This window comes from Alligator mississippiensis, chromosome 5 (assembly GCF_030867095.1).
Source record: "Alligator mississippiensis isolate rAllMis1 chromosome 5, rAllMis1, whole genome shotgun sequence".
Lineage (NCBI taxonomy): Eukaryota > Metazoa > Chordata > Crocodylia > Alligatoridae > Alligator > Alligator mississippiensis.
In genome coordinates this window covers 146,785,890-146,805,243 of record NC_081828.1, presented here as the reverse complement: position 1 = coordinate 146,805,243, position 19,354 = coordinate 146,785,890, and the positions used below count along the sequence as shown (strand labels likewise).

At 44.3% G+C, this 19,354-nt stretch overlaps 1 protein-coding gene across 3 annotated transcripts in view; it reads right to left on the bottom strand.

Annotated features, from left to right (window-relative positions):
• The window catches only part of TOP2B (DNA topoisomerase II beta), an 88,441-nt gene extending 70,775 nt beyond the window's left edge, over positions 1-17,666 (bottom strand). For 2 of the 3 annotated variants that reach the window (XM_014603108.3, XM_006264280.4), the window contains exon 1: positions 17,348-17,666. In XM_014603108.3, the coding sequence (XP_014458594.1) occupies positions 17,348-17,398 (51 nt within the window). In that variant the 5' untranslated portion in view covers positions 17,399-17,666. Of the gene's footprint in view, positions 1-13,154; positions 13,229-17,347 lie in introns of all 3 variants that reach the window. The other variant, XM_059728847.1, reaches the window with a different exon arrangement.
• Positions 17,667-19,354: the final 1,688 nt, after the last annotated feature.

Here is a 19,354-nt window from a genome sequence, read left to right as displayed (position 1 = left end):
CCCAGGTGCAGTGTGCAGACTTTATTGATACAGCTCATGAGGCATGCAGCTCCCAGCTGCGGGAAGTTGGCCAGCCCTTATTTAAGACACTGGGGCTCAACCTTTTTAAAGTAGCAGTCCAGGCATTTGTTGCACAGTGAACCTTACTCCACTCTGGCAGGGAAAGGAGAGGGTGGGGAAGGAGGTAGCTGCCAATGTCAGATGGAAGAAGAAAGATTATCTCTGCTAAACTGCACTTGTCTAGGGAAGGAAACAGGGAACGCTTCAGATTAGCAGGCTGGGCTGCTTGCTATTGATTTCCTGTGCTGTGGGCTGGATCCAGTCACTTTAGGAGCCAGATCTGACCCATGGACTGAAAGTTGAGCATCACTGATTTAAGGCAATTCAAGACAGGCACTGATCTCTTATCAACATCTGATTTTTTTTTCTAGCTGCAATTTACAAAGCAATATTATCAACAGGTGGTAGCTGGCAGCTCATTGGGCACTGAAGCCTTAGCCTGATCAGATCCAGATTCTGATAGGTGTTCCAGAGAGACACAATAAAAAGATAATCCCCCACACTAAAAAGCTGATGGTCCTTTTGTACTATCTCCAACATCACTATTTCAAGCTGTCTTTCTATTTTTCTTTTTGTTATATCTGGTAGGAGCCAGGATTGTAAATCTACTTTTCCAATGACAAAGAATTGCCTTAGCTTTCCATTTAAGTTTGTCATTGTACCAATAAGAGAATTGGTACACCAAATTCAAGGCAAAGACATTAAACAGATTTGTGCCATATTGTCTTTTTCCCCCCAAGAAGATGCCCCATAGGTTGTGTACGTGTGTGTGTTGGGGGGGGGGGGGGTTATTTCGGAGGGGAAGAGTGATTAATGATGTTGGGGACCACATTTCCAACTCCTACGTGTGTATTGTTTGTGAAAGGTGTCAAACATCTTTGCTAAAGAGCTGATGCTGTCTTTTAGGCACAGACATTCCCATGGAAGGCAGAGCTAAGATCTGATTAAACCTAGCTTCCCGAAAAAGGCCTGTATTTAAAAGGGTGGCACCCTTGCCAAAAAAAAAACCCAAAAAACTTCTGTTAGAAATACTGAGACTGTAACCACAACAGAAGAAAATCTTTTAACAGTAAGTCTAAATTGCATTTGGACAGGTAGACAAAAAACATCTCTCTCAAATTGAGGCTAGCGAGTTAGAAAACAGGAAATGGTGGACCACCGACTTTTTGGCCTGCTTGTTCTTCTTGATCTGGACTGCCCTTCATGTCATTCCTTGACAAACTGTTACAGGGAGGTAGTGGAAGTGGTGACAAGGCACAGCAGCCACTTACAGCAGCTAGAGAAAGACTTGAAAAGTACTGGACTTCTAAGATATTGCACAAAATCACCTTTTCTATATCCTCCTAGGGAAGATGAAAAGGAATAGATGGTTAGAAGTAGGGCTGTCAATTAAACACAGTTAACATGTGCAATTAACACATTAATCAATTCTTGGTGGCAGCAGAGGGAACTGCAAGGCAGCCCAGATAAAGACTCCAGGCAGCTGCAACTAGTGAAGGGGGGGTGTGCACACAGACACACAAGCAACTACAGCATACATATGGCCAGGAACGCAGCCCGGCTGCATGTAAAGCAGCGCTGTGCCAGTAAGTCTGTGGAGGGGGTGGGGAGACCAGATAGAGGTCCCCAAGATGAGAGATGTTTGCCCATACACAGGTCCTCCTTTACTGCCAATTCTCACCACCCAACACTGCGCATCACTTAGATTCCTCTACGCTCCTGCCAGCCTCTTGCCTTCCACATTCATCTTTACCATATGATACAGACCTCATGATACACTGGGGGGGGGGGGGGGGGGAATATATATTCCACTTCCTGGAGTAATTTATCTCACTATAATTGATCCCTTTAATTTTTGCCTGTTCTTGCTACTTAACTTGCACTTTCAGGATAGTGAATCTGTATCATCATTTTCATGATCTTCACTTTTTATGTATCTTTGACACTAAAACTCACACAGCTTTGTATTACTAATACCAGTTTATGTGAAGTAAGTCGATCTCTGAAACACTAATTATATTGATGGCAATACGGATATAAACTCTGAAAATGAAGTGCTCTAAACCATTTCTTTTAGGAAAGTAAGAAGCCACTGGAAGTCCACAATTTCCAAGGGGTGGAGAAAAATGAACTGGGAGGTGCCATGGAATTAGATGAGTCACCATGTGACTTCCATGGCTACAGTAATTCCACAGTATGCTACTGGGAACTGGGATCAACGATCCATGAAGGAGGAATGAAATTGACTGCTATGCTAAGAGCTCTTGGGTACCTCAGAAAATTTATGGTTTCACTGATTAAAGTGCCCGGCAACATAGAAGTGAGCCAGTCCACTGTTTGTTGGATTTGTAAGGCCTCCTCAAATTATGAGACCATGATATGTATGGGGTCAAACAAGATGTTGACAAGGAAGACTACTGTGACAGGTACCTAAAGACAAAAGCAATAACATTTGGAATCTTTTCTATAAAGTTGTAATGGAGTAAACAGAGTAAACAAAAGCTTCTCCTTACACTGAAAAGGCCATCTCCATTCAGATAAATCCTTTACTTGACTAGATCTTTCATCAGATTTTCAGAAGAATGAAGCCATACATACTGCCTTGGAGATAGTGCTACAGACTTTAATTTACAACACTAAATGAGGTACTTGCATACTGTGTAAACATACAGTATAGTTCCTTGCAAAGATACCTGAAGCTCTGAGCAGAGGGCTTATCCACTGGCACTCCGCATGGGCTATGGATAAACTGCTTCCAATGTCCCAGACAACTTGCTCAGTTGTCTGCAAGACAAGGAAGATAATAGGCCATGTAGGTACCCTTAGTCCTAATCTACATTACAGTAGCGTGAGAATAACACTGGCTAAGTGTTTGCAGGGAAGGGAAGAAATGGCATCCTGCAGCCAATACAGCTAGCTATGCCAGCAAAATGGCCAGTGTGGGACACAGCTCTGCCAGTACAAGACAGCTTCTGCTAGCAAAAATTCTGCTCTTTAGGGAAGACAGTGCAACTTCAGTGGCAATAAATCCCCTGCAGTACCTACCAAAATTAAGGGGTAGTGGCACAGTGTTGACTAAGCTCTAGTAGATGGTTGTAGGTCTTTTTTTTTTTTTTTCCCCCCAGAAGTGACAGCTTGGGTCCATTTCCTCTGCTTCCCCAGCAGTTAAACTCATTGAACACATTCCCAAAAGCAAATTGGTATCTTCCTGATAACTTGGGATTAAAATTCTTTACAATGAATTTTTACCAGAAAAAAAAATGTTTTATTTATTCCTTTTATCAGCTATAATCCACTTGCTCTCTTCACATATATGAGATCAAAAAACTTGACAAGAAATATAAAAGACAGTATACAAAAATCTGCCCAGGAACTTGGTAAAGCTCATCAGAAAACTAGATAAGCGTCATCTAGATATTTACAATTAGCTCAAGAAAGCTTTCATTATCTAGGAAGTAAGATTTGTCTGGCAATATCATCTATGGGACCAATTTTAAGAGTTGAGAGAGGTGTTAGACAAGTTTCCAGCCACAAAATCCCTTTCTTCATATTAAATACCATTTAGAACAATTATGTTTTATTAAAAGAATAGCATTAAACAAAGTGGTCACTTTAAGCAGGGCTGTCCAACTTCCAGGCAACTGAAGACCACATGCCACACAGGCTGCAGTCATGGTGGCCACTTACCACAGGCAAGAAACCTGGGTGCCACCTGCACTGTGTGGGCAACCCTCTGAGGCTCAGCTTGCCATAACTACTGCATGTACAGCAACCCCTTACCCTCCCTGCCACGCATACTGCCTAACTGCAATGCAAGTGGCCTGGCTCCTTTGACAAACATAGCTCAGGTACCCAGACCCCTCCTGCTGATACACTCCATCTCCAGAATCAGTGGTAGGAAGAAGATGGACAATGAAGGAGGAAGCTGGATGCTTCAGCAGGAACAAGGACATGGGGGAGTGGCAACCAAAGAGATGCCCACAGGCCATATGCCAGGGGCGGGCAATTATTTTGGGTGGAGGGCCGTTTACCCAGTTTTGGCAAGCTGTCGAGGGCCACATGGGTAGCCCCACCCCTTGACAGGTGCCCCACCCCCTGGTCACCATCTTGGGACCAAGGTCTCAGGGCCAGCACCGGTGGGGCCCAAAGTGGGGCGCAGGCTGGCAGGGGTCTGTGGAGCTGGTTTGGACTGCACCAGCAGGGAGAAGGGGGAGCTGGCTCAGCTCCATAGAGCCCATGCCAGCTGGGACCCTGTACTCCTGCCACCTTGCTCTGGGCCCTGCCGGCGCTAGCTACGAGACACTGGTATGGGTCTCATGCACCCACTTACTCCCAGTGCCCCTCCAGCCCCTTAGTACAGGCAGTACAGTACAGCATGCAGCCCCAACACCCCCCTCCATGGCAGGAAATGAGCTGGTGCCGAGCGCAGGGAAAAGTGGCCCCTCCCCTGCTCTGTGGCTGGCGCTACCTGGTACAGCTGCTCACAGCCCACATGGGGCTGTCCTGAGCAGGCACAAGTGGGAGCTGGGGCAGAGAGGCAGCAGGTGTTTGTAGCTGGCCCAGGTTCTGCTGACAGCTACAGAGCCTGGGCTGGGGGGCAGGAGCATGGGGCACAAGCAGGGCATCCTGCCATGTACCCCCTGCCCTCATTTTGTTTTGAGCAGGCGCCAGCAGCCCCACGCAGGCTGCAAGTGGCTGTATGGGACGCCGGGCACGGGGCGGGACAGGGGCCGCTTTTCCCCACACACAGCACCAGCTTGTAACCCACCCCCACTATCAGCCCAGGCCCCGCTCTGGGCTCACCCGTCGGGGCTGCGCAAGGCAGCAGCAGCTGCAGCCCCTCCGTTTGCCAGGCAGTGTTGGCCACCACCGCCTCCGTGCTGCCCAGTGCGTGAGCTCTGAGCGGGGAGCAGCGGGAAACACTGCCCGGTGCAGCAAGCGAGGAGTCTGCAGCTGCTGCAGCCCCAATGGCAAGCCCAGCATCAATGCAGAGCCCAGGCTGGCATTGGGGGTAGGTTACAGGCTTCCCCCTGGGTCCTACTGCCCCTGCTTCCTGTCATTTTTGACAGGAACCACAGACAGAGAAATATTACTTTTCTAAATTTTGTAGGGGCCCCACGGGCTGGACAGAATGACCTCACAGCCCGAATCCAGCCCGCGGGCCATATTTTGCCCACCCCTGCCATATGCTAACCCTCTGTGGGCCACATGTGGCCTATGGACCACCAGTTGGATAACCGTGACTTAAAAAGGGAAGTCAGAAATAAACTTGCAAAAGGAAAAAAAAAAAAAGATGTTAAATCAGAAGTAGTTACAGATCAAGTAAGAAGAACAGGCCTTACAGACATTCAGGCACAATTATGTAAAAGACCATTCCCAAGATCAGAGATAGTATCACCTGTGGAGCCAAGGCCAGGCAAGTTATGAAGCCCCTGAAAAAATAAACAAATAAAATCACTGTGGCAAGTTTGATTGTTGATATTCTATAGTTTTTGTTTCCAGACTTATTTTAACATACGCATAAGTGGAGGAGGTATTGTTTAAAACCCAGGGAGGGGAAATGGTGTTTTGCAACTATGTCCTTCAACATTTGAACCTCTTCACACATAAATTGTAATAGCTTATTTTAATACAAGTTCCAGTGTGAAGTGGCATGTGACATCCAAAAGCACACAGTCAGTGGGGACTTTTGTATTGTAGGAGTGTTTCAGAGTATTCAGGTGTCACATTTAACATAAAATCAATTTTTCCTAGTACAGCATCCTTGCTGGACAAAGCCAATTTTGAGACTGCCATGGTAAAAGCCAGGAGCAACTCCTCAGAGACCATATGATAGCATCTGAGGATTTAGCTATAGATAACAGCTTTCTTGATATGCTAGAAGGTAAAGTTATCCTGTTTTTATTTTTTGTATATGACATGAGAAAGAGAGTCTTCCAACCTAACATGGTTGCTCCTAGTTTTGACCACTTGCACCATTAGGGGGAGTGTGTAAAGAAAGCCTCTCCTCTCACCTGAAGAGGTAATGGCTGACTATGCAGATCTGCACTGTATCAGCTCCACCCTTACACATGCTGTTACATTTTGCTTTCAGATATCACAAAAGAACCCTTGTGTATCTTTTATTGGATCACCTATGGGAAAAAAGTTATCTGGTAGAAACTTTCTTCAGACCTAAGAAGGAAACAGATACTGCTCAAGCTAAATTGCAAGCAGTAGCATGTAATACTCTATAAGTAAAAAAGGCCTACTTGAAGGAATGGAGAAGGGCTGTGAACTAGGAACAAAGAAATGTTAAGCAGGAAAGACTGCCTATTATGTATTTTTGTCTTGTAACCTAATTAATGGAAGAGTAGGACCATTCAAGAAGAAAGAAGGCTATTACCTGTGAAGTGTAGGGAGATTAGCAGAAAGTAGTTGGGAAACTATATTGATCCATAAGTGTTGTTTGTGTTTAGTCTATATTTTTAGTGCGCATTAGGGTTGTAAATTTCTGTTGCCAGGTCCATAATTCAAAGGTATTTTGTAGCCTCCTTTGAGCACAATGATTGTACGGTCAGAAAAGGAGCAACTGTTCCATGAAAAAGTGGTTTCCTATCATTGTTCATATCTGTCCTTCACACTTTTTTTCTGTCTTATTTTTTCCTGAGAGAGTTTATTGTGGTGTCTGGTTTTACCCACATAGTTTCCATGAGGGCATTTGATGCATTATAGTAGTAGATGTTTAGGATTATGAATCCAAAAAAAAGATGAGAAAGCCGGTAGGGAAATACAGATCACTCAAGCGAAGGACTAACATGTGATCTGAGCCCGCAAGAGGCGGAGAAGCAATTCTGTGATACACATGTGCAGGGTATGTGGATTCTGTAACATCCCACAATACACGACAAGAATTTTCTTGTAGGGTTCAAGTTAAAGCACAGAGCAGAAACAGGCAGCGAAGATGCCCACCTATAGTGTCACATCTTTTGTTGATACAATGTGATCATGAATAGCCATAATTAGCTAATATAGCAAAACTTGCCGGTAGAATTTAACATAGATAAAGGCCCCGGATCACAGGATTTGGTTTCAAGGCTTTCTGGATTAAAATCAGTTGCAAGCTCAAACACTTCTTGGGGAAAATAAAATCACACTATGCACATGAATACTTTGCTTCTCATTACTAAGGGCTAGATTTTCAAAACCATCAGTTTATTGGCTACAATTAATATGGATAATCAGTTTGAAATGCAAAATATGTTTTAATAAACTCACATTCCTATACTTCCACCATAGTTAAGGTAGTTCTCTTTTGGCTACTGAAGTCAAAATTAAAGTGCCATTACTGGATGGGAATAATGCTTTTTTAATCAAATTCCAAATGTAGCTTCTAACATTTTAATTATAAAAAAAAAAAAGTGTCACTAGCATATAATTTTTCTAACGAACATGTAAAATAAGTTGAGTGGCAGAGTTAAGAATCTAACTAAATGTATGTAAAAATCAAATATTAAGCAAAAGTCTGATAAAGTAAGTCCTACTAGCTAGCAGGATATCAAATATAGCATAACTATTTATTTACAAGAAAAAAGTGACTAAGAACCATTAACAGTGAGAACGAATGTTTCTCAAGAAATAATTAAAAAGTACAAGGCAAAACAAAATAAAAATGGGTCATACAAATCAATGTTTCAAGCTTGTCAACTTAAATTTAAAATCAAAACTTGCAAATGTAAATAAAAAAGAAAAACATCCTGTCTCTTTTCCTCCTGCTGTTCAGAGCCTTTTGTAGAGGACATCTCATCCCCTAATACTCTATACTAGCCAACTGTCCCTCAAGAATGCCGGGTGCAGGGGGTTGGGATGGAGTGCCGCCACAGAATGCCCTACACTGCCGCTCTTCTGCCTCTTGCAGGGACTGGGGTTGGGGGGGGGGGGGGGGGGTCGGCTCCTCCACCCCCTGTCCGGTCCTCAGTGCAGCTTTGGAATCATGGCAGTGCTCCCTCACACCTGAAGCACTGATTGGCTGTTTCTAATCAGGCAATCAGAGTGCTAATAAAGCGTGACAGACAGACAGACAGACACTATTACAATATTAAAATACTCTGGGCCCACATTCTAAAGCATCTTCAGATCAAACAGTTTTATTTAAAATCAGTATGAAAATAAGCTCTACCTTCAGGACAGTACCCCCACATTACCACTACATTTTTCATTGTTTCCCTTTTCCTTTAAAAACAAAAAAAACAAAAACAAAAACAAAAGACATCAGAAACACCTTGGAAAGACCCAGATGGGGCACTCCAGGCTAAGATAAAGCTGTTCTTATGAAAATGACCAAACCAATTATCCATTTAGGCACAGACATTGCAACTGACTTCCAAAACATTAGGTGCCACTAATGGGGACATTTACATCTCTCCAAATTTGTTTCAGAACATATGCACACAGGATGTTTATGCTTAGTTTTCACTTTCAAGATTTCCTCTACAGTATGACATCTTTTTTATGGGGGTGGGGGAAGGAGGAAAAAAATCTCTTCTGACTTAGGAGAATCTGTGCAAAAATTTTCAAGTTTTCTGTCTTGAAACTCCAGAAAAAAGTAACAAAAACACAACAAAATTTGGATTTAAGGCTGTTCTCACTCTATCCTTATATGAAATTGCTACTAGTATCTTGGACTGGTAGGGTGGAGCTGGAACCCCAGAAGGGGCTGCTGCCAAGGCAGGGCCAATACCTGGAACTTGAGATCTTAATGAACCAAGGCTGAGAGGTTGGCCAGAGAAAAAGGGGGCCAGGGCTACAACAGCTGAATCCCTGACAGGTGCACAGAAGCCTGTAAGAATACTCCAGGTGTGGGGCTGGCCTAGCCAGGCAGGCAAGATGACTAACAAAGTTACCTCCTGCCCCAGGGACCGCTTCCCTCAACAAGAAGGAAGACAACATCCAAATCATGGCAGGAGAGAGACTAGAGGTGAGTTAATGCCAGGAAAGAACAGGCAGGTGGGTCAAACCACAGGAAGGCACCACGTGCCAGGATGGCAGACCCCCCCTCCCCCCCAAGGTACCACAGACTACCCTATAAAACCAAAAATAACCTAATTAATTATGACAGATTGCCCTGCAGAAATCTTAGAAAGAAACTGTAACAGCATGCTCACTTAAAACAGAGACAACCGCCACACACACACACTACTGAGGCACTACCCCATTTGTCCTTTTTTCTCCCACAAGCAGAACAGCGAATTCTCATGACAGTACTATTAGAGTAACAAAAGTGTTCCCAGGACATCTGTTCTGTACTTTAGTATGTTATACCAAAAGAATCATTTAAAAAAAATGCAAACAAACTGGTATTTGATGTCTACAGAAATGTAGTCCAACCTTCAGATTAAAAGTAAAAATGAATCTAGTGTTCTAAAAGTTTAAAGTGTTCTCAGTTTAAAATGTGAAATTCATATGTAGTATCTCCACAGACTTAACAAATCTAACTCTGGTCCCAATCCTGGTACACGTGCCATGAGACAGGATCCCAGATTGTTTTGAATGTACGAGTTTGAAACAATCCAGAGACATAAGAATGAGGGTAAACATTAGTAAGAAGAGAAAAAAATTGCATGTGGAACACAAACACTCCACAATTAAAATAAAATGCATTTTATTTCACGGTCTCAGGCAGTTGGAAGTTTAGTTGGGCTCTACTGATTAAATATATTCCTTCAAAGCCTGACCCTATTTATACACATGGAAGTTGGTGAGAAATTGACTTCTACCAGTTCTAGCTTTTACTGTCTTTTAAATTTGTTTACAGAAAAACACATACCATTTGCCTGTTAGTTTGTTACAAAATGTATCGACCAAGCAGAACACCCACTTAATAGGCTTTCAGTTTGTAAGCGACTAATACATATCCACGTGAGCTAACTCCATAAAGTGGGCTAGCATAAGACAAGTTTAGAAGACTCCAAATTAATAGGTTTCTACAAATGTCAAGTCTTACTTCAAGATTCTTCTTTTTACACTCTGAAGATATGCAAAATAAATCTTAAAGTTGTAAAGCAGATGACAGTGATGTTACTGCATGCCTACCAGAGGCTATGACAAAACTACACCACATTTAAACTACAATACCATTAAAAAAAACCAAAAAACCTTTTTTTTTTTTTTTTTACAAATAATCTTTCCCAATTTAAGCAAAATGGGGCTCATCTATTTTATAAGTAACAGAACACCACTGTTGCTGCTATCACTGCAAAACCAGTAAGTCCCCATATTGATTTCAAGATCTTGGGATACCATTTCCAGAACTTCTGTGCACAGTTGGTGCCGCTATGCAACTTAAGGACATAAAAGTTACAAACTCATGGGGGGGGGGGGGGGGGGAAGCAGCAGGAAATAGGGGATATGAAGTTTACAAGGGTGCCTATTGGGATAATTAGAAACAATGGCCACAAACTGAAGGAGAGCCAATTTAGATTGTACATCAGGAAAATATTCTTTACAGTAAGGGTTGCCAAAATATGGAACACACTTCTAAGGGAGGTGGTGCTGTCCCCTTCCCTGGAGGTACTTAGGACAAAACACTGGACAAACACTTTCCTGCCCAGGGCAGGGGGTCAGACTCAACGATCTAATTAGGTCCCTTCCGACCCTCATATCTATGAAAACAAATATTTCAAACAGTTTCAAGCACAGACGTTTAAGGCAGTTTGTATATACTGGAAAAAGAGAGAAAGTAGTTTTGTTGCAACTTAAGGCTGACCATGCATGTAAGACATGTATTTAATTACTGGCACAACACTTGACTGCTTGTTAAACAACTCAGAAAAGCACAGCAAAAAAAAAAAACAAACTGCAAGAGACTACCAGCCAAGATGAAGTTTGCTCCACCCACCACACTGATGTGAGCAAATACAACTCCTCCACATTTGTGTGTTGACGATTGTGTGCCAGCATTATCACATGTGGGTGGGGACACTAGGATAAGTATCCACATCCACAATACTTATACTAATTTCCCTTATATTTCATGACAGTTTTCCTATGTATACTACACATGCATAGTCTCTAAAGTTCAATTGTAACTTGCCTAGTTAGTAACCCCACCACCACACATTCATTCAAACTGGAAGTCTTCTTGTCAAGTTCAGACTTCTTCCATCTATTATGAAATATGTAGTCTTTCAGGCCCAAACCAACAACTCAGAGCTGCAATGGTTGAATTCACACCTCCCTCTTCATAAAGCAAACACCTAGACTTTCTCCTAACAATAGATGCTTTGCATCTCCTGGGTATTTCTAACGGGGACCCCCAATCTTGTTAACTACATGAGGAGGAGGAACAGGAGGCAAGAGTGGTGTCCCCAGGGCAACAAGACCTGTGGCCCAAAGGAGAATACTGCAGCAGCCAGCACCAGCAGGAATCCAAACCTTGAGGCCTGGGACTGCTAAGCAGCAATGGAGGGCTGCAGGGCAAGAGATTCCAAAAACGTCCTTAGGCCAAACAGAAACCCTGAGCCCATCTTTAAAGGCAGCATTTAGGTGACTGGAAGGGATAGGACATAGCTGTATACAAGCCCAGTCTCCGAGCTGGGGCTGGCAGTCTATGACTGGAGGCTGCAGGGGAAGGAGCTGGGAACACAGCTAGCGGCCAGGGAAAGAGGTATCCTGGGTGACTGTTGCAACTCTTATAGCCCTGAGGGGATTTGGAGGAGTTGCAACCAGAGGGTTAAAGTTCTGTACTACTTATCTTTTCTGTATGTAACACTGGAGGACCAAGTGCTCTGGAGGCCGCAGAGCAGGGTACCAGGGGCGCTCCTTTGAGACAGGGATGTATGGAGCTGGGGCTCAGAGTCTGAGGCAGTGGATGTGGGCAGAGGTGGCTCAGCCAGAGAAAGAGGGCCAAAGCCCGGAAGGCCAAAGCCCAGAAGAGGGTTTGGGGGCCCAAAGCACCCAGTGTTGGCTTAGCATGGGCATGGCTATGGGAGTAGCTGTAGGCAATAATTATAACCCAAAGGCACAGCTAGCGCAGTCTTAGAGGGGAATTATACCAAATAGAGTCTGAAGCAAAAGAGCCCCAAGGATTGGGGCTTTTAAAAAAGGGACCTTTTACTTAAACAAAAGTTGGTGTTACAGGTCACACTTGTCCCGCTGTGTTCCTATTTGCTTCAAGAAAGAATTCTACCAACATGGATTTAAGAACTTCATGTCTAGTGAATGCAATACAGCAGAACTTGGAGAACTCCAACAGATTAAGACCTTCTTGTTCTATGCACGTGCAGGGAGCATTCCAGTGCACTGGAGCGAGTCTTCTGAAGCGTGGAAATTAACATGCTTCAGCAGCCTCTAGCGTCATGTGCATCAGCATCCCTGCACTGAAAAGTGGTGGCGGGGCACTTTGAACTAAAGCTTGTTCAACAAGCTTTAGTTCAAAGTGCCCCGCCGCCATTTTTCAACACGGCGACACTTTGAATAAGAGCATCACCTGCCCCCGCCATGCCTCCCAGAGCATGTGTAAGTGCCCTATGGGGCAAAAAGAAGAACATACTGTCCCAAAGAACTGGAAGCAAGATAAAACACAGAAGTGGTGGGAAAAGGAGAATGAATGACAGCAGGCAAATGTATGTTTAAAAAAATATGCAAATTAAAAAAAATGCAATACTAAAGATAAAGAAAAGCAGTTAGTGGAAAGTCCTCAGCAAGTTAGTTCCAGAAAGATATAACTGTAGAGATTACTGGACATCACTCAAACGTGTTCGTTTTCCTTCCTTTAATGCAGACAGCTAATTTATATGGTCAAAACTTAGAGAGCTCCTCATTTTCAGCACAAGACCAATCAGTTGATTATTCAGTCTGTTAATTTGTCCTAACTGGTCTATTTAAAAACAAGTTCTCTCCAATAGAGATTCTGAAGCCTGCTATCTAAAGAAAGGTCAGTCTAACTTAATTCACAAGAACAGCTACCTGCTTTTACAGAGAGATTTAGATTTCAGTTTCAAGCCCATGTCTTAAAATTACTGAGAAACATTAATGGCATAAAATCAAATTTAAACAACAGTCTGTTATCTTTCAGCTGTTGACACATTGATAGATAGACTATTAACAGAACTCACATCCATTTAAGCCTTAAATCAGCATGTATGCTTCCCATTCATCTGTCTGTATTTCATTCAGGTAGTCCTCAGATCTAGGGTTAAAGGATTTTTAATACTTGTGAACATCAGCTTAAACTACAAGTAACACCACTGATACTGAGCACATAGTATTTAAAAAAATGAAGTATTTCTTAAAGTGTATGGCAAAACCCTTTATGGAGAAGCAAGAGAATGAAGGAAACAGAGGATCAGTTATTTTCTAGTCTCAGCTTTCATTTAAGGTTAACACTCACAGTTGAGAAGAAAACTTTGAAGGAACTACAAATTGTAGACAATATAGCATGGTCTTCCACAGCTTGTGAGAAGCCCGATGGACATATTGTGCGTGTGTTGACTTGGGTACAAGCTTACTTCAAATATAAATTCTAATTCTAACTGTACACAGTATATAAGGACAAAATAGGACTGTCTAGACAAACTGAGTAACAGCTCATTATGCATACAAATGGGAAGGGTGAAGGTATGATTCATTTCATGTTTTTGAAGAAGGGGCTCAACTTGCAAAAGTTTAGGAAATGCTCCGTATTCCCAACAGAAACTTCTCCCAGTTTAGAAATTGCCATGCTAAAAATTAAGACACGTTTAGTTTTATTTATTCAATTTACATGCCACCCATCCTAACAAAGTTTACAAACTGATGCTTTAACATTAACTCCCAATACCTCCAACAAGAGAAGCTGCATATGATCCTTTCAAGTCTGTATAAAATTAAGATTTGACCAAAATGTGCTATTTTGTCTGTTTGTTTTTAACATACAGTCAACCACTTAACTCAAACTTTTCCTCTACTGGAGTGTTTTTTGAAAAAATGGTTTGTCTTGGAAATCAGATATGAACACTGAATTAACCACTAGCACTGAATTTTGTTTAGCATGTACAAATCAAGCAACATTTAATATTATATAAACAAGCTTCAAAATACATGTGATCCATAAGGACACTGAACTATAGAAAGATACTGAACCTTGATTTTTTTTCTCCTCATAAGAAGTTCTAATATGGCTCTCTCACACTTCCCTACCAATCAATTTATTTTTAAGTGTCTTTTAATCAAGTAATCTTTGTAGGTAAACTTCTCCCCCAAGAGAAATACCTGGCCTATTACAGCCCCACAGAGGATAACTGGAAATCAGAAGCTGAAAATCGTTACTAGTCAAACTATAGGAACCCTGGTTTACTAGAACTTAGATGTCAGAAATATAGCTTTGTTTTGTCCTAGGAGTGACCAAAAGTTGATAAAGTATTACATGATGTTCTTTAATTTGGTGCAAAATATACCCGTCTTGTCCAATTCTGCAGCGCTTTGTCCCTGGTGGTAAAGACTGCCAATTGTTCAGTTAACAGTTACCTCTGGTAGCGTCTCAATGTAAGCAACGTTTATTTAGGAAATGGTTTTCTGACTTTTCTACATGCAGAGTTGCTCTATTTTTATTTAGATTGCTAGTTTGAATGAGCTGGTGTTAAAACTGGGGGAGGAGACACATTTGTTTAAATAAACTTATTTCTGTTATTACCACATTAATTGAAGGAGGGAAAAGCCACTCAACCTAAATGACTGTAAGACTATACATTTTCAACAAACTATCAAATAATCGATTAGTAACCAGACGGTTACTATTGACCTGGGTTGAACCACTGCCATAGAAAGTTAGCAGTGATGTCAGTGCAAACCACTAGTGATTCTCCGAAGCACTGTCTGCATGGTCTGTAAAGTACTTGTCAATTTTAAAGCAATGATGCTATTTGCTTGTGACATCGTTCAAGATTTCGATTTTCTATTACAAGAGCAGTCTCCGAGCCTACAGGGCAACGATTCTCAACCAGAGCACTATAAAATCCTTTTAAGGGTGTTACAGAGTGTTGTTCAATAATACCACTGTTAGGTGTGTAGACACCTACATGATTCACAAGTTAAATCCAGATTTTTGGATGATGTGGATTTCTATTTGAAATATTTTGACTTATCGTGGTCTTTGAGTTCTTTGTAACAGAATTGCTCTAATTTTTATTAGAAAAACAAAACAAAAAAACAAACAAACAAACAAACAAACAAAAAAACAAGCAAAAGCTAAGAGCTGGTATTTTCCAAGGGCTGTCTTAAATCCAAAAAGCTTGAGGAATACTGCGCTAGGGTTTTCACTTATTTTGATCAACTGAAAAAGTGCTACAACACCAGAAATAGATTAAGCATGTTTGCCATGTGTAATTTTAGCTTTTCTTCCTTCCTAAATAGAGACCCCAATTGTAGAAAAAAGCATACATGCAGGGCTGAACCAAGCTGAAAAGTTATCTAGACAATCAGCCCAAGTGGCAAGGTCTGGTTAGTTCCTCATATATCACCGCTAAACGCATGGAGCTACACCAAGAAAGCCCTAAAGAAGCCCTAGCATTATGCTCCCATTTCTCCATCCACTACAGGTGCCTCTGGTAGCTTGTCCACTGACAGCTGTATTTTCAATGTTTGAAGCATCAAAGAGGGAAAACCGAAGTCCTGAGTCCAGTTAAACCTTTACAATAGCTCCCTAGATCTGTATGCTGAGCTGAGAAACTAAACCTGTAAGGGGAGGCAGTATAATAAGCGGTGTCTGAAACTGGTAACATCATCCTTTTTAGAACTGAAAAGAATTAACAGAAAGACTGTTCAGTTACAATGTTGTAAATTTCACTACCTACCATGCATGGTAGATTTATAATTGAGATGTATGTGTCCATTCCTCATTTTCAGGTTTAATTTTAGGAAGGGAGAAAAAAAAAATCGACACACACCTCTTTCCCTGAAGCAAAGTCAATGACTACGAATTGGACTGATCCCACTTAAAAAAAAAAAACACCCACAGAAGATATGGCCAAGCAGAAGACCAAAAAAGGGTTAAATACACAAAAATACAATACTTAAAAAAACCCCCAAAAATAAACCCAACAACTGAAAACTATTTCTGACTTCCTTATAGGAGTCAAGCCTGTAGGGTTGGCCCTATATAAAAGTGTGATTTTTATGGTTATTTTAGAAGAAAAACAAGTAGACAATCAAAATAATATAGTCCCTTCTCTTGTTTCTGTGCCAAGGCATTTTCTTGCCGTACACACACACACACATCGCATCACTACTGCTTACTCGAGTCTAAATCTTTCTCCAACATGTCAACATTGAAGATTAGATTGGACAATTAAAAAAAAAAACAAAAAAACCCCCATGTAATTAGATAATGACATTATTTTAAATGAAATAGCCACTAGCATTTACAGTTTTCAACATGAAAAGTTTGCTGTTAACATGAGAAACTTCATGCAAGTGTTCCTCACGTAAAGCGGAGCAGAAGTTAGAAAGCAACTCTTATCATCCAGCACCCAGACAGGATCTCCAGTGCCCCCCATTTTCTCCCCTTCTCTGATGAAAACAGGGCTGGAAGGTGTGAAGTGGTAGATGGGCAAAGGATGAAGGGAAAGGTGAGCAATTATAACAACAAGCATCTTACTAGAAGGACAAGGGTCTGAACTCAATACACAGTAAAGCAGAGGCAGTGCCCAAGTACCCCTTTCATAAAGTTGTTTGTTTCCTTTTTGTTTCTTAAACCACTGTGGGGCTAGGCAGCTTCTTCTTGTTGGCTACATTAAGGAAGTGACCCGACTCTGAACTCCAGGCCGAGCAACAGCCCTGCTGGTGAATTATTGATCAGCCGTGGGAACCGGGTCCCCACAGGTCTCCTCCCCCTTGGGGGCTTTCCAGACCCAGAAGCCGAGCTATTGTTGAACAGGCCTGGACAGCACCCCTCCTCCGCCCCCTCCTGCTGCTGCTGCGGCTGCCAAAGGCCTTTCAGCTCCTCGAAAGCAGCCGCTGGGCCCCGGCCGGCCCATCCCGAGTCCTTGCAGCCGGTGCCCCGTAACTTTCCGCCGCCCCCGAGCCCGCGAGGCGACAGCCGCCAGGCGCCCTCCCGGGGGTGAAGCTGGGCTCTCCTCCTCCCCCAGCCGCAAGGAACAATACCGCCCCCACCACCACCACCACCCGCAAGGCCCCGCTCCTCGTCCCGCGCGCAGCCATTTGCCGCTCTCCCCGGCCCCGCAGCCGCCACCCCTCCCCCAATGCGGGCGCCGCGGCCTCCACCGTGGACGGGGGTAAACGGGGGAAGAACGAGAGGCGGCCCCACACTCACCACCCACGTCAGTCCCCCGCTGCCTCCGCCTCCGCCGCCGGACTTGGCCATTTTCCGCCCGTCGCCTCAGCCCCGAGCGTGGCTGCAAAGGCCGAAGCCAGACGCCGCCGCCGCGGCCCCTCCCCCCGCGCTCGCCCTCACAGCGGCGCGCGCGCAATGGCCGCCGCGCGCCCGCCTTCCCTCCCTCCCTAGCACACGCACGGCCCGGCCCGGCCCGCGGCTCCTAGCGCATGCTGCGGGCGCGGCGCGGGCAGCGTGAGGGGCCGGACAGCCCGGGCCGGGCGCGGGGCCGCACAAAGCAGCAGCAGCGCCGCCGCCGCCACCTCCCTTCGCGCGAGGCCTCCCGGGCCCGCCCCGCCCCGCCCCCGCCAGGCGCCGGCTCGCCAACCCCCTGCGCCCGAGCGGCCCCGCGCCGCGCTCAGACAATAAGTGCGCGGCTCCCGTCCGGCATCGCCGGCGGCCCCCCCTCCCGCCGGCCGCCCAATGGCGACCGAGAGCAGAGCGTTACCAGCCAATCGGGCTGGGTGGAAAGTGAAAGGGCCGAGGGAGGCCCGGTGACGTTACTGTGGGTGGCAACAGGGAAGAAGACGCGGCCCGAGCGGGGACGCTGCGGGTAGGTGGGAGGGTCTGTGGTGCTGAAGGGGCAGCAGCTGTGTCTGTAGCGGTCGTGGCGGGGAGAGGGGGGCAGAGACGGAGCAGGGGAGATGTGACCGGTCTTAAGGAGCCCACAGAGCGTGGCCGCTGCTTGGGGCCGAGGAGAGGTCACCTGCGCAGCGCCGAGCAGGCTGGATGCCCCCCAGGCACTGGTGGGGTTTTCCACTGGCTGCCTTGGGGGTGTAGTTGGGAGGGCTTCTTCAAGCAGGAGCCCCTGCGGGGAGATTGCCTGGCCTGGTGGAGCCCAGAAGACCTCAGCAATGCTCCCGTTGTTGATGCTGTCCACCCTGGGGCCCTCAGGTTCCTAATATTTGCATGGATAGAGAGTCATTCCGTATCCTCCTGAGGTGGGGAGAGGACAGGCTGTACAGGCAGGCCTCAACTTAAGATGTTTCGAGTTGCAACGAACGGCACTTAAAATGTTTATAAATTGAACCCCGTTTCAACTTTCTGACGTCAATTTCGACTTTACGACACTTGATCCAACAGGATGCCACTCGAGCGAACAAGTTCACTTTGTCGCCCATCTCCCTGGAGAACATCTGTCCAAACTTCCTTGGACACTTTCTTTAAGAAAGCAGACAAGACTCCAGAAAAACCTGCATCCAAGACTCCTGAGAAGACTCCAGCCAAGAACCCTTCAAAAAATCCAACCAAGAGCCCTTCAAAAAGTTCAGCAAAGTCACCTCAAAATAAGTCCTTCCAAATCAATGCGATTGCTATTTATAATATACATACATTAATGTAGCTATATTACTCATCTATAATTGATTGAGTACAAGAATCTGGGCCATTTCTGGTGAAAATAGGGCATCGGGCCTTGGTTCAGGAACCAATCCCCTATTTATAACATTGTATCTATGGGAAAATTGGTTCTGAGTTAGGTTTCAACTTAAGACCCGGTTTTCAGGAACCAATTGTGTTGTAAGTCCGAGGACTCCCTGTATTAGATTAACAGTGAGCATGTCTACACGTGCATTAATGCATTTTAGTTAATGTGCATTTAATACAGTGCCTCCAGGCATTTATACACGTACCTTTGTCTGCTCCAACAAGATGGAAATCCAGCAGGTCCGAGCAGACTCGATTAATCAAGTCTGTGGAGCATGTGAGCTGACATGCCTGACGGCACTGCATTGCATGCATTTGTAATAAAGAATGAAATGCGCACCAGCCTGGAGAAAATGGCAGCAGCGCACTTTAAAACATCTTCCATGTGTTTTAGCTCAGAAGCGCACCGCCACCATTTTCTCAGCACTGATGTGCATTTTGCCATTTATAAAAATGCATGTGCTGCAGCACTGGACACTTTTAAAAGTGCCCGGCACTGCAACACATGCACATGTACAAATG